The sequence below is a fragment of the Anarhichas minor genome, unplaced genomic scaffold (genome assembly GCF_050575085.1).
Source record: "Anarhichas minor isolate MPS153535 unplaced genomic scaffold, ASM5057508v1 ptg000136l, whole genome shotgun sequence".
In the NCBI taxonomy this organism is placed as follows: Eukaryota; Metazoa; Chordata; class Actinopteri; order Perciformes; family Anarhichadidae; genus Anarhichas; species Anarhichas minor.
Genome location: NW_027466582.1, coordinates 9,076,237 through 9,101,705, shown reverse-complemented (window position 1 = coordinate 9,101,705; position 25,469 = coordinate 9,076,237). Strand labels below are relative to the sequence as shown.

The following is a 25,469-nucleotide window of genomic DNA, read 5'->3' as shown; positions in this document are numbered from 1 at the left end:
TGTGGTGTTTGGGTTTCACAGCAAAAGGAAACGCGGTTTCTCTGTATTTGCTCTCCTTGCACGTTTGTGTGTGTGTGTGTGTGTGTGTGTGTGTGCGTGCAAGTTGCACGTGTGCACACTCTGCCCACTCATATCTAGCCGAAATTGATGGTGTTGGACCATTAAGTTATTAGCTCAGTTAGTGTTATCTTGGGAGTGATAAACTGAATGCATTTTGTGTGAAACACACACACAGTATAGATGTACATACATCACTTACTGTGATAAGGAAGGATATATGTTATAGATTTTTCAAAGGGCAAAGAAAATGGCAAGTTACCCATTAATGTCATGGTATGTAATATAATAAAAGCTTTTGTGCATTGTGTACGCTGACTTGAAAGCAGTATATTGCTTATCCAAAAACCAAGGCTGTTGGTTTGTGTGAGTGTGTTGTTTCCACCCACCAGATTCCTTCTCCTTTCTGATCTGTAATTGTTAAAAAGTGGGTCAGGATTAGGAGTGCAAACATTTGGATGGATGGACACAGACACATGCTTGGTGAATCGGTTCCAAACTTGTCTGAGGAAAATACAGTTTCGTGCCTCTTCATTTTTTGGATGCTCCAATTCCTTCCTGCTTTTCTTGGCATAGCAGTGGAACAAAAGCTTTGATTCAGCGCAACACTTTAGTTTCCTTCTGAGAAACTATGTAACCAGGAATTTGTTTCATTTTGTATTCCTGTGATGAACATGTAAGGGTTCAGTGAACAGGGATGGACCTGAGGGTAAACTGCTATGTGGGATTTTTGGACTTAAAGCAGCACTAATCAATACTTAACATTATGGATAAACCGTATGCCACTTGCCCAGCATCGAACAGCAGACAGATACAATTAGCAATGAGCTAGTGACCACTACCCTAGCTTCTAATTTTTACAGTTCATGTTTGTGTGCATATAAAAACCAACATGTTCATTCGTGAGTTAGCCATGTTAGCTTTTTCTTCCTGCTTCAGTCTTCATGCTATGTTAAGTTAAACACCATCCCGGGACTAACTTCTCATCTAAATCTCAGTAAGAAAACAAATAACCACTTTTTTCCTGAAAATGTTATAGCTTTTAAGGCTATTCCCTTAATAACCAACAGGTGGTAAGAAACACAACTCCACGTGAATCACAATTCTTTGACCTAATGTCTGCTAAATGTGTAAATATGCTCACACATTTGCCATAACAAATTGCCGGGTGATTCTACGGCAGATGTGGTGTTTTAAGCTTGTTCCTCTACCCCAAGTGGCCGGCAAAATTTAAACTAAGATTATTACAGGCCCAGCTAGAGCAGGACAATTCAGGTTCACTTTCTTAACTTGGTATCAGTACCGTCGTGGTTGCCAGAATCCAACCTGTGATCTCTCCATCACAGACCAGTCAAACAGGCAAGCCTGCTGCTGAAGTGCTTTCAAAAGAGGTGTCACCATGGCAAAAAAAGACCTCAAAGGTACCTATTTGAAAGGTGAGAGAGCGGGATTCTTTGAGCTTGTTCTCAGTTTCATGTTTTTGGTCTGTGATCTTTGAGGCTTTGAAGTGAGACCGGTTTAGCCTCAACCGGGGTTTGCTGGCAGCGAGAGAGCGACACTGTCCTATAAGGCATCGGAACACAATATTGCCACAACACCGGTGCTGCCGGGTCACCGGTATATCAAGCTTTGATGATAAAGGCTGGTGTCAAACTCCCACAGAGCTGGTATGAGGCCCTCATATGCAGTCCTTCCATATGTTGTCCGCTCTGTTTATTTGCTCCCCGTTCTTCCCGTCAAAGCTGGCCCTTCTGTGAAGCTAGACCTTGGGAAACATCGAGGGGGAACTTGGAAGGCGTCTGTCTGATATGCTGCATATGTGGTTTCACTTCAGCTGGCCTGGCTGTGGGGCCTTGGGAGCCGGTAATCGAATCTTAACGGCTCTCTTCGCAGACACAAGGTTTTGAGCCAGTTTGGCACCGGCTTGACGCCAAATAGACTCCTGCAGTTGCACACACACACACACACACACACACACACAAACTTGTCTGTCCTCCATCGATATAGGGCTTTCATTCATTGCCTCAGAGTGGAGTGTTCTCAGCATTACACTCCTAATCTTGTCATTAAACTCGATCTTTTTTTCTGTCTTGCTGCAAAAATGCTCTCACACACACACACACATAGATTTACCGCTCGCCCAAATACAGTAGAAATCAACAGTTTCTTTGAGTGGAACTGAGGACAAATCTGGGAGGGCTAGTGGTCCTCGTCTGGCGGGTGGTCAGTCAGACTGTGGTCAGCTGGAATGTCAGGAATTGGGATGCTAAACAGAACGACACTGTAGGAATATGAAAGTGGTGTTGTAACTGTTAGAAGTTACATACAGTGAGTCCCTTTAGCACTTAGTTTGGGAAAAATAAACACAAGGTCAGTGCCTGTCGAATGTGTGAATTTGATTTGAATTTTAACGGCTCTGCTGTGTGTGACTTTACAGCATCAGTAAATCATTATACATTCATTTTGAGAGTCATATAGTTACTATAAACAAATACGTTTTACACTTTCCCTAAAGTACTTCTTATAACTCATGTTATATAATATTTATGTCCGATGTCAAGCATCTTAACGAATGTGAATATTTGACTGTTTCTTGCAAAGGTAAAAGGCCCAAAAACATTGTGACAGACGGCAACAACATATATTGTGTCTGCAAACATTTCTTTAGAGCCACGAGGACAGCCGTTCTGTTTGCATGTATTGGAGATACAGATTGTTTAGACCGTGGGTTGTTTGCGGTAATTATACACCGGCATCATGATGAATAGAACGACCGTAAATTAAAAAATGCAACAGGCAGAGTCATTGTTTAGGAGACATTCAGATCAACAATAGCACAACAACTCAAGGGGCTGCTTTGGTGTGGGGGCCTGTTGCTACAGGTTAGTACAGACAGAAGAGGAAATACAAACCAGGAAGTCCAGTGTGAAGCTATATTACAAACCAAGACAGAATACAGCAGTTCATGCACCATTGAGCAGGGATTTAACAATTTTGGCCAATGTACTTGACATTGCATTGCAGCACAACTTGTGCCATGAAGAACTTTTGCTGGAGCTCTCTGCCGCCTCACAAACCAGTGAAATAAATGAGGACGTTGGCGTGGAAAGATACATAAACACTATTTACATATTTGCAATAAACTTGACTAACGAGAATCTCTTTCTTTCTCTTATTCTCCTCTCTAGGTGATTACAACTACCTGCCTGATGCGTTGCCTCCTCTTCCTGAAGTCCCGGACTCCGGCTCAGTCCTGAGCTCCGTTGACGTTCCGGCCCGCTGCCTCCGCAACCCGGCCTTCCGCCACACCTCCTCGCGCTACTGCTCCGCCCTCAGCATGGACTCCTCTCCCGACAGCGCCGAAAGGCCCATCAGCTACAGCTCCACCTCTTCCTCAGCGTCCTCCCGGGACAGTCACTGCTCGCTGGGCAGCCGCTCCACCCTCGTCCCCGCCCCTCACTGTAACCCGGTGACCCCAGACCGGGACTCCGGGGCGATTCGGTTGGAACTGGTCCCCGCCCGGCAGCTGGGATGCCGGGAGGAAGATGACAGAAATGATGGACGGGTGGACACAGGGAGGGGACAAGGGAGACAGAGCAGTGGACAGACTCTGACAGAACATTCAGAGCCTGAGGTTGGTCCAGATGGACCAGGAGAGCGGACAGGTCAGATGCAGGGACCCAGGACCTATGTGGACCGGGTGGTGCAGGAGATACTGGACACAGAGAGAACCTACGTCCAGGACCTGCGCAGCATTGTGGAGGTGAGGAACCCTCAACCACAATAACATGTTAATTAAACACAAGCTGCGTAAGAAATTGGAAGGATCGAACATATTGGCAGGAATTCAAAGGTGTATTAGCACATTTGGCAAGAAGTTTAAATGTTTAATGAGACGGTGATTCGAGGGCTGAAGAATTAGAGGCATGAACTGAAATGGGAGTATACAGTTTTAAATCTTTTGAAGGTCCCAACTTTGAAATGTTTCCCGGCTGACCCAGTTGAGGCCCAAGCAGCAGTGGAATGCCAGGAGAAATACGGGGCTTTAAATCACCAGATAGCAAACATCCTTTAAGTCTTTGTGGTTTTCCTCACACATGTGACACGCTCAACTCGTTGCCTGCTGGGAACCGCCAAAACAATAAGGTCACCTGCGCTTGCGGGAGGGGTTTGGCCGAGTTACACGACACCGGTGCCTTTGTGCGGCAGGCACAGGCACACATTCAAAACTTTAGGCGTTTTTTTTTGTTTTTTTTTAAACACACAGACAATACTGTATGCACACACTCAAATAAATACACGCTTTTTGTGAGGTTGTCTTTGAACTGCGAGGATACACATTGCCTCTAGCCAGTGCTTTGTTAAGGATTGGGTGGAGTGGTTTGAATCAAAGGTTGCTCTCCTTTCTCTTTGTTTCCCTGTTCGGCTCTTTTTGGTTCTCTGTGAAACTTCAAATTCATATTGAGTGCAGAACAAATGTGGTGCACACATGTGATGTGTGTTTCGCATTTACATTCTGCAGCTTGATTTGGATTGACTTGTGGTGTAAAATGACAAAATGTTTGCATGGAAACTGCTGCATTTTGCATGTGTGTATGAGCATGCATGTGTTGGAGCTTTGCCCACCTTTTCCCATATCATCCTTCTTAACAGTGCGTCCTCCCCCTCTCTAGGCTGTCCGTCCATGGGCCACTGTGTGTATTTGTACGCGTTTGTTGTTTGGGGTTAAAAAGGTCTATGACTGTTGTCAAAAGAGAGCAGGAAACTCATATTCCCAAGAGACGGGATAAGTTGAGGGGGTGAGGTTTGGTTTTTGTAACCCCTGATCGATGTCCCAACCTCTCCTGCTCCTCCTTTTCCTCCCCTCTTCAGGACTGGAAGGTGAGGGAAAGGGGGAGAGATAGAGGAAGGTATGTAGAGGGATTTAGCTCTGAGATAACAATGTCCAAAGTAGGTTAGGAAAACACTGAACAGAGCTTAGGAGCTGTACTTAATAACGCTCTGCTCTGCAGACCACCTATTGCCATTATAGAAGCAGACCACCCAGCCCTGAAAGACCACACTTGCATGGCAAGACAGCTAATTCTTCACCAGTACTTTAGAAAAAGACATGTGCATTTAGCCTTTCTTCACTCCTTTATTGACGGTTCCAGTGAGTGCACAGAGGATTGATGCAAAGATTGTATCTGTGCGAATAGAGCTTTTAACATGACAGTTTACACATACTGAGGAAAAAAACTTGAGCTGCTGGACAGCATTTTCCCATCTGTTATCAGCACCGTCCTATATGAGCTGGTGCTGCAACCCCCGGTTCAGTAATCCCTTTGCCCATCCTGCTTCCTGCAGTGGAAGAGGGTGTGACAGGCTCAACACAAATATTTACCCAGACTCCCAAGGGCTCACCTGTACTTCATCTGTCAGCGGGCAGTGTTATGGTCCACACACACACACACACACACTCAGCCTGCCCGTGTGTTAACTGTATGTGTGTATTTAAATTAATCATAGTACATGCAAGTATCACACGGTTTGTCGGCTGGTCAAAGAATGAACGTTTCCACGGTGGCAATGAAGTTTACTTAACTTAAGAAAACGCATGCAAATAGACAACAGCAGTGCAAGTAAAGAACATATCTTCACTAAATACAGAAACATGTTGCAAAACCAGAAAACACAACAAGGAAACGCATCGGAAGACAGAAGTCACAACCAAAAAAAGAAACATGTTGCATAAACGGAAAACACAACCAATACAGGAAAGTCGCTCAGAACACAATGGAAACTGGTTGCAAAACAACACATGTTTCCAGGAGACACTAGAAATACTGAAAACGCCTGCCATATTTAGTGTCCCATTGTTTTGTAACTAATTTATTTTGTGTTCGGTGGGATTTGCAACTTCTTCTGTATTTGGTTGTCACTTTGCAGCGTTTATCTGTTGTGGTAAAGATGTTTTGTTGATTTGCTTTGGTTTTGACTTGCGTGTCTTTCTTTAAGTTGCAGGGTGTTGAGCTCTCAGGGTCACTGTTCACGTCTGTGTGTGAACATTGTTTGGGTGTTTGTTCGTTCTGCGTGATCACCTCGGCTCGATCGGTGTGTGTAATGAGGCCAAACCGTCATCCACAAACAACCTCAAAGTCAAAGCTCTGATCTTTCTTTCTTTCCCTCCTCCTCATCTCTTTTCCCCTTAACGCATCACCAGGCCATTTGAAGCCGACCAGGAATTTGAAAATACAGTAAGGTTCAAGGGGAACCTCTCTTGACTTGCAGAAACATTGAAAGTAATGAGATTTGGATGTTTACACTGGAGGAATGACTTCCTACTTTGGTGCTGAATAAGGGATGGGTTTGGTGTGTAGGAAAAGAGTGTGTAGTTAAGGATGTTAATGGTTAACACGAGAAAATATCCAAGTTTGTACATGTTATGTCTGATGCTTGGCAGAAAGTGTATGGGTGTGTGTGTGTGTGAACACTGCCCATTGTTGTGCTCAGTCAGGCTTTGGCTGAGTGTGATGATTGAGCGGGTCAGGCCAAGTCAGATGTGTGACCCCGCGGCTAATAAAGCATCACATTACACATTACCTCCGACAGTCAACAAATTCTAAACATGACCCTTTGACTTGACCCCCAAACACAACCATCAACACGCCCGTTAGCCTTATTCTGTTACTCAAATCCTTAAAACTCCAAATCTTGGCCTAAAGCTCTTGTTTTACCTTTAAACCCGAAACATCCAATGTGACTGTCATCTGTCATCCCTCCAGTCTTTGTTTTAGCTGAGATTATTTTGACTTTTTCTCTTTTTATATCCCTGCAGTTACCTAACCAAACGCATGTATTGGACTGCTCAGGCTCAGCTTTTGTACCCTAGTAATAATGGTATGTGACAGCTAAATACATCAAAGACCACCAGGAGCAGAAATCTCCATAGCAGACTGGAAACTAGGCAAACAGACATGGGAGTAAGCAGGGAGTCTCTCTCTCTCTCTCTCTCTCTCTCTCTCTCTCTCTCTCTCTCTCTCCTCTTTGGTCTCTTACAAACACACTGATCATTTCAGCGTGTGTTGAAAGGATCAGTGTGGGTGTGCGTTCAGGGCAGCCTGGTACTTTTCTCAGTGTTGTTGCGTCTGTCCTGCCCAGTTGCAGACTGTGGTCTGGTTTTGAAAACAGTGTCTGTGTATGGGATGCTTCCTCCTCCTCAACCTCTGCCCACACCTGCTCCTGGTTTAAATACAGCCGCATTGAGATCATTTTTCTGGATGTGTGTGCACTGCTGTTTCAAGTGTTCTTCCTGTGTAACTGTGTTGTCTGATTTATTGACTCGAGACCGCGATGACGATGATGGTATTGTGTGCAAACATTACATGGAACGCAATAATGACACATTAATTACATTTGGAAGGAATGAAGTGCAACAAAAATGACTTCCAGCCTGCAGCAGTAGGTGTTACTTTCTCACAAAGTCGCGTAAAATCAGGATGCTGCCTGCACACGAGAAACAATGAGTGCCTGAGGCTGGTGTTCAATAAGCACGCCTCACTAACGGCAGTAATGGAGACAGTGATAAGAGCCAGAGAGGAAAAGTCCTCTTGAATAGACTTATAACGGTTTTTCAGCAAGGAGCCATGTTAAACCTGTTGTTTCGCAGCACTCGTCCTCCCCTGGTATTCATTTTCACTAAACCAGATGACCTGCGTTGTTTCATTATCCAGCTGTTTACTTTAAACAACAATACAGGGATCAGGCAGGGCCTTACACAAATGGCCTGTCGTTACCTACATTACACCTGGCTTTGTTTTCCAAAGTATAACTAGAATTGTTGTTGTCTCTCTCACTTTAAATCTATTTGAAACTGAAAGCAAATATAAAAAACAGTGTCTTCGTTTTTTGTATGAGGATGAGTTTTAATTCCAATAAAAATAGCTTCTTTACATTGCTGGGTAATGTAACCTAAAGAATGAGTAGTATAAGCATAAATTATCTTACAAATGGAGTGAAGTAAAAAAACAAACCTCTTCCTTCCTTCAGCTGTGTATCTGGAAGCAACCGTATCTTACAGCTGGACGATTAAGCCTCCGATAGCTTTTAGTGTACTTGATTAATTGATACATAATTGAAGGTCACATTACTTTGTTACTGGGACTGAGACACATGAGCCCATCATCGCCAGACCAAATCACAAATGCCAATTAGTTGCCAGAGCAAATAAAACATGAGTTTCTGAGATTCTCCTGAGACACACACAAGAATATTACCAATGTTCAGCCTCAGACCAGACCAGCATTAGAAAATCATTATTTCAAGCAATTAATAAAGAGTAACTATTCATACTTTAACATCTCACAGAGTGTCATTATGGAGGAACAGAACAGTCTTCATCACAAGGCTATCCAACCAAAGTGGTGCAAAGTAGAGTCAAGTGGCCGAAGAGAGTAACGAGCTTTGAAAGTCCGTAGGAGTCACAGTGTGAGTGGTCTGTCAAAACAGTGTGTGTGTGTGTGTGTGTGTACACCGATCAAAACGTCAGCCGTAAAGTTCCTACATGACGATGTTCTTTCTCTGTCTGTCTGCAGGACTACTTGGAGTGTATCAGTAATCAGTCTCGGCTGGCCTTGAGCTCCGAGGATAAAGGCTCCCTCTTCGGCAACATCCAGGACATCTACCACTTTAACAGGTAAGACACGCCCACGGAGCTGGGGACTTAATGCTGCGTTTACATCGTAACGGATGGAATGGGAAAGATGGGAAAGATCCCCATGCATGCGACTTTTTATAGTGCCGGTCGAGTCAGGGTTAAAAATACTGTTCTTTGACAATAAAACACAGTATTTATTACATTTATATTGGGCTTAATTACCTTTACCCAGGGACTGACGTGAGGTATCCCTATTTCCATGATTTCAACATGCTCAGTAAATGCTCAAAACTCAGACATGATTTTTGAACAACATTGATCTTGACTTTCAGTTTGCTAATGAGGACTGAAGACTACAATTAGCTCTGGCTTTACATGAATATACAGACAGCCTTTTGTCCCTCTCAGGCTCAACAAACAATGTACTGGGCTGAGCCACCTGTTGGTTTCTGGTAAGAGCATTGTTGTGGCAGTCAGGTGTGTGTATAACAAGTCACCGTCTGCATATTTGTCCCCATTGGCACCGGTCTAAACCCAGGTGGCTAGTTGCGCATCAGCCATGGTGGTCCGGAGACACAAACATGCACACTCTGTCTTCACACCAATTAATTTCTCAGCTGTCGTGCGCAGACAAACTGGCCAGTAAAAGGAAAATGTAAAAGCATTTTAAAGCGCTCGCAATGACCTCATGCTTCAGCCATGAAACAATAACTCCCAACAGTGGACTTTTTTTTCCACAATGTGTTTTTCCACAGTGTGTATATACACACACACACACACACACACAACTACACACAGGAGCTGCCTGTTTGAATTCATGGAAGTATCTCGTTTGTTCAGAGCCGAGTGCCCTAAGCCCTAATTTCTGTCTCTGACTTTTGCTCCTGGAAAAAACTGTCTGGAACAATGAATCGTGGGAGAGAAGTTTGTATTCTTGCGTGATAAAGACGCAGGAAATTGTGTGTGCAGATTTCTTTCACATGAAATACTGATTTCTGTGAGCTCTTTGTTTGTTTCAGGGATCTTCTTCATGATCTTGAGAAGTGCAACGCTGACCCAGTCGCCATCGCAGAGTGCTTCGTATCCAAGGTAGAGATGGTCGCTGATGTTTTTTTGTTGGTGCTTTTACTTAAGTAGGCTTTTGAATGTGTGACTTTTACTTGCAATGGGATATTTTTACATTGTTGTATTTCCGAGTACTTCTTCTGCTGTCCGTCTCTCTGTCTACGCACTCCTCCATGTGCTCGTTGAAACTTGTCCAAATGGCTGGTTCAGACATACACATGACAGAAGATGAGAAACGGGCCATGCACTATTATAAGCGATAAGTTGACAAAAATCACGCAGCATAAAGTTTATTGAGTCCAGTAGCATTATTTCGGTGATTGGAATGTGAAGTTTAAGTGCAGCAGGAGGACCGGGAGGAAGGACGGACAACTCCAGAGGAATTTTAAGAGCCGTCCAAATATACAATCACTTTTTTTTTTTTTTTTTTTTTTTACTGGAGGGAGATAATAGCAGTGCTTCATCAAGAAAAAGTAGACTCAGCAACTCTTGTCAAAGTATCACTGGTGCCTCTGTCTAGGAGTTTCAGCTTTTATTCCACTCATCAACCCCCCATGCCCCTAAAAAAAAAAGATTGCCTGATTATGTCCCATGATAACGTGCTGCATTCCAGCACTTCCTCTTTAACACTTTACATTCCCTCCCTCCCCGACTGCAATTACACCCGACACCACAGAGCAACTGTCTGACCATATATGAAAAAACAAGTCTCAGTCAGCGTCACAGACTCCCTAAATACAGCAGCTGTTGTTTAGACGAACCGGTTTTATAGCAGCCCACAGCACCACGAATAATTAACTGAGATCCATAAACATACCAGCATGACGACGTCTTGTTACAGACTGATTAATGTATCTGCGTGATGAATTTATCTCAGATAATCCCCTAATCTGGAATAAAAAACAGTATAGCTTCTTTATAGCCAGGGGTTACATTGGGTCAAAGCCTGCTGAAAGGCCAAATCACATCCTGCCTGGAGCCTCCTGCCTCTGAATACTTTCCTCTCATGAGACTGGTACTCGCACTGCAGGTGTCCATTAAAACCATTAAAAGCATCCTTAATTTTTCTCGGTAGCACTCATAACTTGCTGCTCCATGTCCTGTCCAACACACGTGCCTCTGTTGTGTTTCCTCCTGTTCATGTTCATATGCATAAATACAGTTTAGCTACAGTATGCAGGTTTAATCTGGTGCATGCATGCTGGCCAGGATTTAACCCCAAAAATAGTGCATTTGAGTTTGTCAAATTTTTACCTAAAACAGACATTACACCGGTAGTACACAACCTGAAGTTTACTTGAGGAAGACATGTTTCTGTTGAGATTTAAAGTTAATTCTTGACCTTGAAAATAGTTGGAAATCATCTCACCACAAGGTTCATTAGTTGCTCTGGAGCCTCTGCAAAGGACATTTTAGATTTTAGATGTTCTGACCACTTTAAAGACTTCTCGTTGTTGCCTTAAAAGAGATTTAAAGTGCTTTTTTTGACCTTGGAAATAGCAGGTAATTTAAATATTGAGACATGGAGACATCTACAATTGTATTACGAGACAAAATTCATCTACTGAGGAAGATCTCGTGTGTGTGTGTGAGTGGGTGTGTGTGACTTTCACACACTGACTTCTGGTAAAAGGGTTTAACCAGAATCGTAACCAAGAGTTCTTTTGTTTTTCTGTTGGTTAGTCATGGCTGCTAAGACCCACAAAAACCACAAAACCTCTCTTTCACTATCTGCTGTGAAATGCGCACGCACACACACACGCACACACACTCTTGCGGTTAATACTTTTGTAGTCTGAGTAGCCAAGAATCACAACTTGGCTCAGTGTTTGAAGAAGAGACAGATCTTAGTTTTAAATCTCTGCCTCCCTCTCAGATAATTGGCTATCTATCCTCATGTTCCTCTCCGTTCCACTAGACCCTAACTGTGCTATGTGATGATTAAGCCTTTAATGTGTTTTATGGGTTGCTACATGCTGACTGAAGCACAGAGGGCACTATTACAACTACAACAAGAAGCTTTTTTTTGAGGGGGCCCCCTAGTGATTCTGTTGTGTTCATTGCTTAGCTGATGACTCACTGTGACCAGTCCAGTCTTGACAACGCAACAATAACTGCTGATGTATGACCTTCGCGTTAAAAATGATCAGTGGGTGCTGATGCAACTCGACCTTTTTGTGTTTCACTGAGTAGTGATTAGTAGCCACCGCTCGAAAAAGCAAAAATCTCTCTCTATAATTTGTATCTCGATACTCTGGAAAGAGATATATTTTATCATGTATGAGAGCCAAAACTCTCACATGCAACATTTGGATATGATGATTATATGAGTTAGCTGAGTTTGTATATATTTCTAAAAGGGAAGTATATTATAGATCGGAGCTATTTCAGGGTCTGCTGGTTTCCTGGTTGGGTTCAAAGAGTGTGTGCTGACATGTCGGCTTTAATGACAAAGTCTGTGTGTGCAGACGTGCATGCTCGGCACAAATGTATACTCCATAGAAGCATTTATACATCTTGTGGTCTTGTGTCCATGGTCCAGGGGGATATTAAGAGTGTGTATTAGGAGTGTGTGTGTGTGTGGATGTGCGTCGTCAGAAATCGATGGTGGCACATCTGGTTGTGTTTAGCCCTGGTCTGTGGCGGCAGACTGCTGGAGACGAGGAGGAGAGCTCTGCTCTTCAATTTAGGACGGTTCCCACGAAGCACCTCAGGCTAACAAATTATGAGTCTGTCTGCGTGTGTGTATGTGTGTGTGTGTGTGTGTGTGTGTGTGTGTGTGCGTTCAGTATATTTTGGTGGGAGGCACTGTTTGTGTTCGTGTAGGTAGCTTGAATTGTTTGCTGTGGCTTGAATAGGAATGTATATTTACCTACAGCAAGAAACATAACACACACACACACAGTATATGCAAAGTGTAAGTTCACTATGAATCGCATGTTAGGAAATGTGTGTGATTGTCCACATTGCTCTGTGTGTGTGTGTGTACATTATGAACCAGGACAGACTGCCCTGTGTGTTTATGATGTCGCTTCCTGAGTGCTGTCCGCATCCTGCGACCCCCGAGTGTTTATGGACACAAATAGAGTTCAATTACTCTCACGTTATGTACTAATCAAGAGGGGTTCATCTCCGGGCCTCCATAAGAACATGATGAGATGAACAGAAATGGCTTTTAGAAACGTTGGAGACGGCATAGAGATCAGGAGAAAGAGTGGCCAAGATGGAGATGGAGAGCATGTTTAGTTTTTTTTCGAGAGCAGAGAGAAGGAGCTTCAAGCTTTGATAAGTCATGTTGTTTGTGACGTCTTTGATGTTCAGAGAGGCATGCAAGGTGGGAAAGTCTCAATTAAAGGGACGGCGATGAAGTTAAGGGGATATATAATCTGAGCACTCAGGATCAATAGAGACTTAAAGGCCAGGACGCAGGTTAATCATAAGCCACAGGGTTGACTTTCAATTAGTAGCAGTGAACGGAGGAGAGAGGATGCCTTGTCTGAGGGCTCGCAGTGTGTCGGGCCGTAAACATGAAATACCTGGGCCAGTCATCAAAACTGCCCCGGACCACTGCATCGTTTACTGCAGTAGCTTCGTTTGATTACAAGGCACGTATACTTTATATAACTGGCGAACATGGTAAACATTATTGAGCTTGTTAGAATATGGAGTCTCTTGAGTCTTCAGTTATTTCCTGTCACTTAAATGCGTCAAATAATTTGTCCTGTTGTTTTTTACAGAGTGAAGAATTCCACATTTATACCCAATACTGCACCAACTACCCACGGTAAGACAGCCACCAAAGTGTGTGTGTGTGTGTGTGTGTGTGTGTGTGTGTGTGTGTGTGTGTGTGTGCGTGTGTGCGCGTGTGTGTGTGTGTGTGTGTGTGTGTGTGTGTGTGTGTGTGTGTGTGTGTGTGTGTGTGTGTGTGTGTGTGTGTGTGTGTGTGTGTGTGTGTGTGTGTGTGTGTGTGTGTGTGTGTGTGTGTGTGTGTGTGTGTGTGTGTGTGTGTGTGTGTGTGTGTGTGTGTGTGTGTGTGTGTGTGTGTGTGTGTGTGTGTGTGTGTGTGTGTGTGTGTGTGTGTGTGTGTGTGTGTGTGTGTGTGTGTGTGTGTCTTGATCTCGCCTCCACAAACTGTCTTCCCAGCGTCTCACGTAGCTCCATTGTGTTTCTCGATCAATGCTTCACCCTTTTCCCCCTCCCTGATAAACTGACATGCTCCATAGAAGTCACTTCAGCAGGAGTCAAAGTGTCTACCTTCAGTTGTGCCTCAGGGTCTCCCTCCCTCCCTCCTACGAGCCCCATTTCCTCCATTCTTTTATTCGCTGGCTATTGACAGAGTTACAGCTCAGACTGACAGACGGGGTATTATAGTTGTCACCTTATCATATCTAACGCTGTTAATGTTTTGTTTGAGTGTGGTCCTATGGGAGGAATAATGTGGAGTTTTTTGTGTCGGTGTGTATATTGTTTATGAAACGTGAGGCTATTCTTCATGCCAAGACGCACTGCACCATCCGAACACACCTTCTCCTCTGGCTACTTTTTTTTCTGTCACAGTGTACGATCAGAAAGGCACGTGGGCGAAGACGCGCACGCTAATGATGACTAATTGAATGCTGATTTTGTGTGTGTGTGACTGTGCGTGTGTTTGAATGGGCTATTGTCAGCTGTTTGAGATAGACCTTCTCCCACATTCACACCACAGCTGGTGACCCAAACCAAGGTCACACACGACAGACACACTCACATGGGAGACACACACACACACACACACACACACACACACACATGCAGAGGCTGCAGATGTATCATGGTCATGCTGCGCTCTAAGGTCGGGTTTCCTCCAGAACAATGTGAGGCCTGTGTGGAGCTTTACTGGAATTTAGACATACACGTGCATGCGCGCACACACGCAGAAGACACAGAAAGAAGGTTTTGGGCAATTCTCAACTGACATTCACTTGTATTTTTCCAATGTGCATATGTATGCACACACACAGACACATATCCATACACACGTATCACAAAGCCTCCATTTCTTTGTGAAAAAAAGGCTCTTTCTTCCCCACTAGGTCACACGGTCCACTAGCTCCAGTAACCAGTATGTTTTCTGGTGCTGCTGTTTAAGCAGAATATGTAAATTGGGGATTGAGATCTGAATCTAAAACATTATTTATTGACCTTCAGTGGCATAAACAAATGTCAAGCAAATTTTTATTAAAAATGGATAATATGTTCATTCTTCTACATGTTTGAGGAGTTTAATCTGATGCAATACACCTGACATTGAAACACAGTTCATCGCATTGAACATTTAATGTACAGGCTCATCATTTTGCATGCCTGTCTTTACACAGTAGTTAGGGTAACATGTTTAGGAAGGGATCTTTTAGCGGTCAGTATGAACAGGACGACACATTACAGCATATGGGCATGTGAGTATTGCTTTAAGGCAGACTTGACAAAGTATGATCCTATCCTTTAATTTCAATTCCTCGTGTGATTTTACATTTGAAATGCATGCAGACTGTATAGGCATGCACATTCTGAGTGTATTATATTTTGCTCTCATGTAGATATCATAAAATAACTCAAATTGATAATGTGATATTCATTTCAGCAAGAGGCAGATGGATTGGATAATTTTTAATCTTCACTCACCATGATAAAAATATTACTTTTTTTGTTTTGTCCATCAGGACATACACTACAACTCTAACTTGTCGTCATATCAAATTAAGGTTTACTACACGTCCCTGATGTGTTGTTCGCTGCACTATGTCTCCACAGGTCGGTGGCCATGCTAACAGAGTGCATGAGGAACAAGGCGTTGGCTAAGTTTCTTCGCGAGCGCCAGGAATCTCTGAGGCACTCCCTGCCCCTGGGCTCCTACCTGCTCAAGCCAGTGCAGAGGATCCTCAAGTACCACCTACTGTTGCACGTACGTGTGTCTGTCGTCTCTCGCTCTCTGCAATAAAAAACACTTACACGCAAACAATTACTCTTTACCCACAGAAATGCAAGCACAGGCACACACTAATGTTTTTTGTTATACCAATACAAATGGATGTGTACGGTTCAATAACAGCATTTTCTGACTCAGCCCCCGATGACGATCTCCATTGGAGAAGCCAAATGTTTAGACATATGGTGCTCAGTATGCATGTTCCTGTGCATGTACTTTGCATTACAGCGCATGCATGAGTGTGTGTTTATGTGCAGAAACACACACATGGGTGCCTGTATGAGTGCACCCCTGTGCATGTGCTGACTCCCAGCATTGTGTGTGTGTGTCGTCCGTGCAGGAGATAGTCAACCACATGGAGAAGGACACAGAGACCTACGAGGTTGTGCAGGAAGCCATAGAAACCATGCAGAGAGTGGCCTGGCACATCAACGACATGAAGAGGAAACATGAGCACGCCGTTAGGTTGCAGGTACGACGAGCACAAAATAAGAAAGATGCCTGATACAAAAGATTTAAGTCTATTTGGGACTGTTGATGTACAGACGGGTGTTGTCCCCCTTGCTCAAAACCTCTCTTGAATCCATTAAATGTTGAGCGTGTGATCTCCTCCATGATGTATACTGCACACTTCCCACATCTCTCATTATTCCTATAACTAAAACAGACGCAATACTTTCAAACCTTTTCAAGGAGCCAAATCGTTTTATTGTTCTGCAGAACAGTTATGTGAAGTCTAGTCAGCCAGGACTCTGATCCTCCCCACGTCTTACGCAAGTCGCTGCGTTTTCCACTGGGCTAATGATGGCCTTGCATCAGGAGGGCACATAAAAGGGAAGCTTGTTTCTTTTATCAGCTGGGAGCTAGAAGGGTAGGATGAGTGCAGGAATGTGTGTGGAAGCGTTCACTCCAGAGAAAAGATTGGCTTGATAGAAATTCCGTTTTTGTTCTTTTGTCCTCTTCATTGTTATTTATTTTTTGCTTCCCAGCATGTATTTTTTGTTTTTTTTAGCCTTTACTTAACCTTCTGTTATGGTTAAGAATTCCACATTACTTTTCAGTAATTAATTTACTATTTTAATGTTTTTATCTCTTAATGTTCATATGCAGTTTTGATTTCATGTTGTAAAGCACCTTGTAATTCTTTTAAGAAGTATTGTACAAATTATGTTGATTATTATTATCAATCTTTGAACTCTTGCACTCATGCACATGAACACCCACTCTCACTACTTTCAGCATTTTTATTTCCATCTTTTATTTTTATTTTTTTGCTAAACCAGATCAGTTTTATTATGTGTTGTAGGTCAAATGTTTATTTTTCTGCAACATGTTTTTAAAAGAACCAAATGTCTCCCCTCACTCTCTTTCTTTCTGTGCTATCTGCAGGAAATCCAGAGCTTGCTGACCAACTGGAAGGGCCCTGATCTTATCGGCTATGGAGAGTTAGTTCTCGAAGGAACATTTCGTCTGCAGCGAGCCAAAAACGAGAGAACTCTCTTTCTGTTTGACAAGCTTCTGCTCATTACCAAGAAACGAGAAGAGACCTACACGTACAAGGCTCACATACTGGTCAGTCGTGCTACTCGAAGCATGACACGTCTCACAATGTTTCTGCTCAGTAAAAGTGTTTTTAACACTACCTACACTCCTACCCGTCTTCTCTGCAGTGCTGTAACCTGATGCTGGTGGAAGTTATTCCGAAAGAACCACTGAGTTTCAGTGTGTTTCACTACAAGAATCCCAAACTTCAGCACACGGTCCAGGTATAGCAACATTACGGAAGAGAGCACACATCACAACAAAAGTCAAAATGTGAATGTAATTGCATGTTTCATTTGAACTGTGAAGATACGAGCAACGTTGAGCATGAATGCAATCAGAAAGCGTGAAGATTATCTGCAGGTGTCCAGGCTCGCCTCGATGAGTTGCTCAGACATGTTGAGTGTTTAGAGGCTAATGGCGGCCATTGTTGTTACCTAACTACTGTGTTTTGGACAAGCCCAAAAAAACACAAGATAATCTGTGTGAAGTAAGAAAGCCATGTTCCAAATGTTTAAGGGTTTATCCCAACCTCTCAGCTGCCTTTTTAAACTGTCTGTTATTATCTTTTCTCTGATGTTTTGCGCTCTATCCTCAGGCCAAATCACAGCAAGACAAGCGCATGTGGATCTTGCACCTCAAGAGACTCATACTTGAAAACCATCCGGCCAAAATCCCTGCCAAGGTAAGAGCAGCTCATCTCCTGACAGCTCCCTCTCTGTTCACTGGTGGCGTAAACACAGACTTTGAGTGGGATGTATTGGAAATGTCACCCCCACATCCTTTCTCCTTCATCTTCATCTTTCTTTCGCTCTGCTTTTTCTCCTCACTTTCCTTTCATGTGCTCTGATTTTCATTCAACCACAATCACTTTTCTGTCCCCTCATCTGCCCTTGGCCATGTGCAAGTGGAAACTAAGGATTCCTCTCCAGAGGTGAAGGTCACTGAGAAAGTTGGCTGTGCTACATAAAGGGGTCGCTTGTTAAGTGTCAAATTTGAGCGTAATTTTTGAGAGATGACTGTAATGTGGCGCCACCTAGTGTCAAAGTCTATGTTCATTCATAATCTAACCTGTTGAACTCACTCTCATTTTATAACTTCATTTCTAGGCTAAACAAGCAATTTTGGAGATGGATGCAATGCGTAAGTGCCTATTTATATATGTATCGTTTTCAAACAAATTAGTTGTTCTTTTGCCACGTTTAGACATATATTAAATGCATTTTAATCAGTATGTCTTTGCTGTCATTTCTCCAGATCATCCCGGGTTTCATTACAGCCCTGATGGAGACAAGAAAGATTCCCATCAGACCAAGGAGGGTCCAACCCCTCGTCGAGGACGCAGGAAAGGTAAGACGTGAAAGACATTTAATGCGTTTAAAAAAATGACACACAGCAAGGTTGAACTTCCAAAATTAATCAATCATTTGTTTGATTTTCCAGAACCTCTATCCAAATTATTGAAGAATGCCAAGCAGAATGCTGCCAACACAGATGGCGAAAAGGTAAGTGATAGCCAGAGATGACAAGCAGTTTTGAGAAGCATGAGTTCACTCACTCACACTCACAAAAAACGCTCTCCTCTCCAGCGAATAAGTCTGGGGGCCACCCTGCTCTCGCCAATGTCCCAGCTGGCTTTGGGCACCATCGGTCGCAGCCGCAGCCTCATCAACCAATCACAGGAGTCCCTGGACCCCGGAGATCACTATGACCACAGTGACAGAGAAGAAGAGCCACATCAGCAAGATGCTGATGATGAAGATGACAGTGGCCTGGTGAGTTTAATGCTGCCCAACGAGTGTAGTTCTTTATATGCACACTTGTATGATTCCATTTCATGTCTAGTCCTTCAAACATGTTGTTAATGCTGACAACTTTTTATTCAGGGAGGCGGAAAGCGGCTGCGAGTCCCTGGCAAAAGCAGTAGGAAGAGGCTGAACCCTCAGGCATCTGTCGACAGTATAGAACAGTGGAAATCCTTCAACATGAGTACTTCAGACCTACAGGTATTAATCACAAATACACCATGGTGATTTAACCTATGGCTGTCTCGATATTTTTAGACAGCCTCAACAACTACTGCTTTCCTTTTACCACAGAGAGCCAGAGAATCCCTAGTGAGGGAAGGAAGTCACCATCCGCCGCTTCTCAGGACACGTCGTGTAACGGAGGAGCCTCCAGACACCCCCATTCCTTCTGTAGTAGTCCCAGAAAGCGACCATTCTGTGAGGAACATCTGGGCCGACCACCGTGCTCGCAGGGCCATGTTCCCCACCCGCCAGAGAACCATGCAGCCGGATGATGAAGACGAGGACATCTACCAGATGTTTGTCCCAACAGAGCAAAGCGGACCAGAACCAGAGGTGCCCTCGGAGAGGTCAGGGGCCACCTCGTCGCCTAAGACAGCTCGGCCCTGCAGCTGGCACGTCGAACAGCTACCCACTGTGCAGATTGACCCTCCACCTGATGGGAGCAGAGTCCTGCGGAGGGCGAGCAGCGCAGGGGAGAAGGCTACAGAGACTCGACAGAGCCCTGATGATGACCAGGCCGCGCACAGCAACTTGGAAGTAATCCACACTGAATCCTCCAGCAATGACATATCTGGATCGTCCTCAGCTGAGCAGCTGACAATAGACGATATTGAAAATGTGTATGACAACATCAGCTATGAGGACCTTAAGAGTATGGGCCTCGTCAGAAGAGACCCTGAGGAAAGCCAACCACGGAAAGAAACTTCTGCAGGTGCACAGGGTCTCCAGGGCCAGGCAGCAAGGGTACTAAATGCTCCAGAGGCTCCTGTGGTCTCAGAACCTATGATTGAACCAGACATTTCCTCAAATAACAATCTGTCCTCCACACAGGATGGGAGGCCATTTGGGACATATGAGCTCAAGATAGTAGAGGAGAACATCTATGACACCATCTGTTTTAGGGAGCCCCCATCAACAGAGCTTAAAGGAATGAATGAATGCGATAAACTAAAACAAGAGCGGGACAGTCTGCTTGCCTCTGAACAAGATCTGACTGAAAGCATTGGAGGGTTTGTATCCGAGGAGAGCCTCCACTTTGGAGAGGACGAAGGACCAGACACCTCCCATCCTGTCCCATGTTCCTCTGAGCCAGATTATTCCTCCTCGTCTGCGTCCGAGACCTTCTCTCAGCGCTCACAGAAAGGGGATAAGATGTCGGAGCAAGTCGATGAGATCTGGAACGATCTGGAAAACTACATCAAGATCAATGAGAAGAAAGCTGATAAACTCCCGGCTGCCTTCCCTGTCAGTGCCAATGAGTCGCCTAAGAAGGCGTCCTCAGTCAAACACAGCCGTACAAAGAGCCCCCCTGTAACTAGTCCTCAAGCAGCCAGCCCTCCAACCAAGAGTCCCCCAACACATCAGCCTAAACCCCCACCTGTCACCTCCATGCCGTCATTCACCATCCCAGTCATCAACCTCCCTGAACCTCAAAGTGAAGGCCCCACTGCAGAGGAAACCCAGAGCCCTGCTCCCACATCACGCCCCCTTCCTGCCACCCCAGAGCCTCTTCCTGGCACAGTGAAGAGCATCCGTAACAGACTGGCACGCCTAAGCAGCGGCAGCTTCCGCCTGGAGGACGACGACCTGGTGGAGCTTCCTCAACGAAACACTCCTGAGAAAGATCTTCCCCTCAAGAACCTTCATAGCTTGTTTCCAGGGGAGCTGGCAGGTCTGGACTCACCCCTGGCCTCCTCCTCTCTACTGTTGGGGGAGTCTGCGGACGAAAAATCAAAGAACCGGGTGTTCCTGATGGCACGGCAGTACAGCCAGAAGATCAAAAAAGCCAACCAGCTGCTGCGCATGAGGAGCATGGACCCTGGAGACGCCTGTACTCGGGCCAGAACTGAGAAGAAGCAGAAAGACCTGGCAGCCATCTTGGAAGAAAAGAAACAAGGGGGCACTGCCATAGGTAACACAAAACATTTAGCTATCAAAACAATCCTTTTGAACTCTAGAATTACTGATGGTTGTGACTAAGCATGCTGTGATCTGACTAAAACTGTCCCTCTTTCCCAATAGAGGGACCCAATTGTACTGCTGTGTACAGGGACAGCAGCTAAATTAATTTTACCAAAAAGAAAGGCTCACCTAAAAAAAGTCAATCAGAATGTTCGCCAATTTACTTTGCTAAGAGACAACTATACAGTCTATAAACTACTATAAAGCCACCAGACTCCTTTGGGGGAAAAAAATAATTTTACCTTGCAGAACACCAGAGTTGCTGGTCTACTGCTGTCTTGATTGGTTAGTTTGTTTGTTTGTTATTATGCGACTTTGGTTAGTTCAGATTCACCAAAGTCACTCAATAACGATGTTTTTTTTCAATGGAGTCTGGTGGTTTGGCGAGAGCATAGATGGATGCAACAGCTTTAGTTCCCTGAAGGGTCCACGACAACGTAAACCTGCAAAATGATTCTAAATATATATAAATATTTAATAAATATATCGTGTACACTTAAACTCTTTGTGGGCCTTTCTTTGTGGTAGCTACAATACATATCCTGCTGCCCCCATCCACAGCAGTACATGGATCTGCTTCTCTAAACTGGGGGCGTGCAAATCCTCATTTACTGTAGGCAATACACCGACAATAGATACCTCATACAACCTCACTTCAAAACATCCAAACTATGCCATTCACTATAAATGAAGACAATGATACACATTCATTTGTTTTGGGCTTGAGCGATTTTTATCTTTATATTAGAAAAATACAAACTTAACCTACTCACCTTCTTTACATCCTCTGTGGTCCCACTCCAGGTGCAAGGATAGCGGAGTACTCGCAGCTCTACGACCAGGTAATGTTTAAGGATCCTCCCGGTCCAGCTGGCCCACATCACACCCATCCGGGGCTGACGTCTTCTCCGTCCATGCCTGAGACCTCCCTGGAGGAGGAGTGGCTCCACTCCACTTACAGCAACGGAGAGCTGACCAGCTTCATCTCCTCGTCCAGTGAGTTGGATGATGCCCAAGCGTCTTCTACCCCGCAGCGCAGACTTACCTCCGCCTGCTCCATCCCTTCTCTCAAGATGTCCCCCCCATCTCCAACTACCCCACCGTCCCAGAGATGGAGCTCGTGCATGTCGGCGCCGAGCGAAAAAGAGGAGCATGTGTACAGTTCCATTAAGAGACATCCTTCCTTTAACGCTCCGTCTTCTCCCTCCTTAAAGACTTCCCCATCCAGTCACTGTCAGTCACTCGGCTCTCTGGGCAGCCAGCAGCAGGAGAAGAACCAGTCTGGACTCAAATGTAACATGCTCACAGACAGATTTCATGGCCCAAGTCTGGGTCGCGCTGGTCGGCAAAGTAGCCTCCCAGAGCGCTCTACCCAGGGACAGTCGGACCTCACTTTACATGACGGTCAACAGGTGGTGGTCCTGAACCGGGCTTCTGCACTGAGCATCCTCTCCGCCACCCAGAACTACCTGGCTAATTTTAAGGACGATGGGGAAGATGATGATGACTATGTAGAGATTCGCTCTGAGGACGAGAGCGAGCAGGAGCAGGACAGGTTGGCAAGGCGACACGGTAGCTCGGCAGTCCTTTCCAATCAGAACCGGGGTCTTGTCCACTCCCAGAGTCTGCCGTGCACGCCGGCGCGCTCCTGCGACCCGCTGAGGTCTCTGGACCGTGAGCATCTGGAGAAGTACCTGTGGAGCGAGCCGCAGCAGAGCCAACCCAAAATCGGCCAGTCTTTGAGGGAGAAGTTCCAGTGTCTGAGCTCCAGTAGCTTTGCCTGAGTCTATATGACAAATAAGAGCCAAATATATGTAAACATACAGCATATAGCAACAAAACGGACACTGCTGCTTTGCCTCGAATGCCATCCACCATTCAAAATCATAATCCACAAACATAACACATCTCTCAAACATAGTTCAGAATTACTTTCTTTGATTGCAGCCATATTTTTAACAACTTAGGTGAAACTCACTGTTACAGAACTTCAATGTAAATGACAGGTTGCTGTTAATAGTCAAAAGCCTGCAGGTGAGCTGCCTTAGCACTTCGTCAGCGGTCAAAGCAAAAATGTTCTCAGTCTTTGTAAACCCATTCAGTGTGACTGAATGGGTTTTAATATTCAAAGGAATTCAAACTCTTTTATTGCTTTACGTGTGCGCCTTGTAGAGACTATTGGGGTCATATGAATTGGATCTGCTGGAGGACTTTGTGCCAATAAACTGTTGTACAGTTACAGTAGTTCAGGATGTCTGTTACCAATTGTCAGAAATAAAATCTTGTCTGTGTCCATCATCTCAAACCGAAGTACAAGCACCAACAATCTGATGATCTTTGGCGGATCTTGACTCACCACGTCAGGAGTGCCTTTCTTTTAATTTGCTGTTAAGGTTATTTTAATGGCTTTCTCGGCACGAGCTGATCTTAACCTGTGTAGGAGCTGTGAGCCACAGTGGTGGCTCGTGTTTTTAATTGTGCTTACACTAACAAACTGCTCTAAACAAGCAGCTTTACAAAGTTGCAGTTCAAATTTGCTACTCAGGCCTAGATTGTCACTTTTAACAGCTTTTTAGCAATAATTCTTACAAAAATGATGCAGCTGTAAAAACAAAACATGTTGGCTAATGTCCAATAGGTTAAGTATAACTACACTTAGACCTGTAAGTCTGTTTAAAGTTATAGGATTTCACTCTACCTGCCACCTTTGTCATCACTAGGGTATCACGCTTTAAAATCAAGAGAAGACGCTGATATTTTAGATAATAAGAAACCGTAGGGCGTTTTATTTATTTTGAATCTGTGAGTAAATCAGAGATGTTTTTACGTGTTATGGTCTGGAGGCGTCATCATGTAAAATGTTTTTTTTAAATCACATGTTTTAACATTTTGTTTTTAAGAGGGACCACGAAGGAGAACATGAACACAGTTAGTTAAAAGACCACAGTACTGTATTTGATGTATTATGATTTTCTCTCAAATGAATAGTCTGTTTTTACTTTGTTAACGTTGAGACACTCCCAGCTGTCACACTATATTGCATCTTCAGTCACAGACAGAAAGTCACAGTGAGATAGTTGTCAGTCACTTTAATAATGTTCATACGACACAATTGTTTTCTCTTACACAATTTACCACACACTGTCTTTAGAAAAAACACTAAAGTTGTCCTATTTATTTGAAAGCATCGCTGTTATTTTGGTCTTTATCCCTATTGAAGCCACAGACAAGTTGTAAAATAAAGTATTTATTAAAAGATGGTTTTATTCAGATTTAGGGGCGCAGACAAAAATTGAATCAAATACTGTGAATATTTTCAGAAGTAGGTTTTCTATCACGCACTGCTTAACATAAGTTCCAAATCACAACAAGTGAAAAGTTGAAAAGCACAATATCATGGCCTAATGTTAATATCAGGAAATATGCATCAAAAGTTAGGAATATGAAGTATGATATTTCTTTTTTCATTGTACATTTCATCTTGTTTCACTGGTGGGGATTGTTTGTCTTCATTGACTCTTTTCTTTTGCACTTTTCTGTCTTTTTTATGTTTTATTTGTAAACACTTTGTAAAGATGTACATTTTAGGAAAGTTATTCTTGTATGCGATAGGTATGCTTTGTAATGTTTTAATGTTTAAGTTATGTGCTGTATTTTTTTAACTGCGATAGTTGTCATTGCTCAATAAAACAATGTATTGGAGGTAATAAATTCAGATTAAACTCATCTGTTTTTTGTGGTTCATGATTGAATAATTATAAATATGGTACAGAGCAGCAGCTGATATCCATTCACATCTTATGTTAACCAGAAGGAAGTATTCATTGCTTTTCATTTCAAGGAGAACTATGAGAAATACAAGCAGAGCAGCCTGAAAATATGACATTGAAATATTAATAAATAAGAATATGCGCAGCGAGGGACAAAATTAATTCCCCACTTATTTAATAGCATGTTTGGTAGCATATCTTTGTTTTATCAGCAGGGATGACACGGATAACATTTTATGTATCATGCAGAATATAATGTGGGTATCATCACACTCCCTTGAGGTTTCAACATAATGCCCAATAGTGACCAATTGATTACATATGTCCTCCGTGATGAGTATATCCGGACCAATAATACATTTTTGAGGCCAAACCCGATATTGAAATTTGAGAGTTTAAAAAAAATCGGATTATTCAATTAATTTTTGTATAGCCCCAAATCA

General features: G+C 43.7%; 1 protein-coding gene across 1 annotated transcript; it reads left to right on the top strand.

Moving 5' to 3' along the window:
• Nucleotides 1–1,456: 1,456 nt before the first annotated feature.
• On the top strand, nucleotides 1,457–25,037 carry LOC142941909 (pleckstrin homology domain-containing family G member 1). The gene is made up of 17 exons (XM_076084032.1): nucleotides 1,457–1,493; nucleotides 3,246–3,820; nucleotides 8,631–8,731; nucleotides 9,712–9,781; nucleotides 13,495–13,541; nucleotides 15,548–15,698; nucleotides 16,063–16,194; nucleotides 17,112–17,294; nucleotides 17,393–17,488; nucleotides 17,863–17,949; nucleotides 18,374–18,407; nucleotides 18,522–18,614; nucleotides 18,708–18,769; nucleotides 18,854–19,039; nucleotides 19,151–19,270; nucleotides 19,364–21,206; nucleotides 22,061–25,037. Exons 1-17 carry the CDS (start codon nucleotides 1,457–1,459, stop codon nucleotides 23,038–23,040), a joined length of 4,797 nt encoding a protein of 1,598 aa, XP_075940147.1. The 3' UTR covers nucleotides 23,041–25,037.
• Nucleotides 25,038–25,469: the final 432 nt, after the last annotated feature.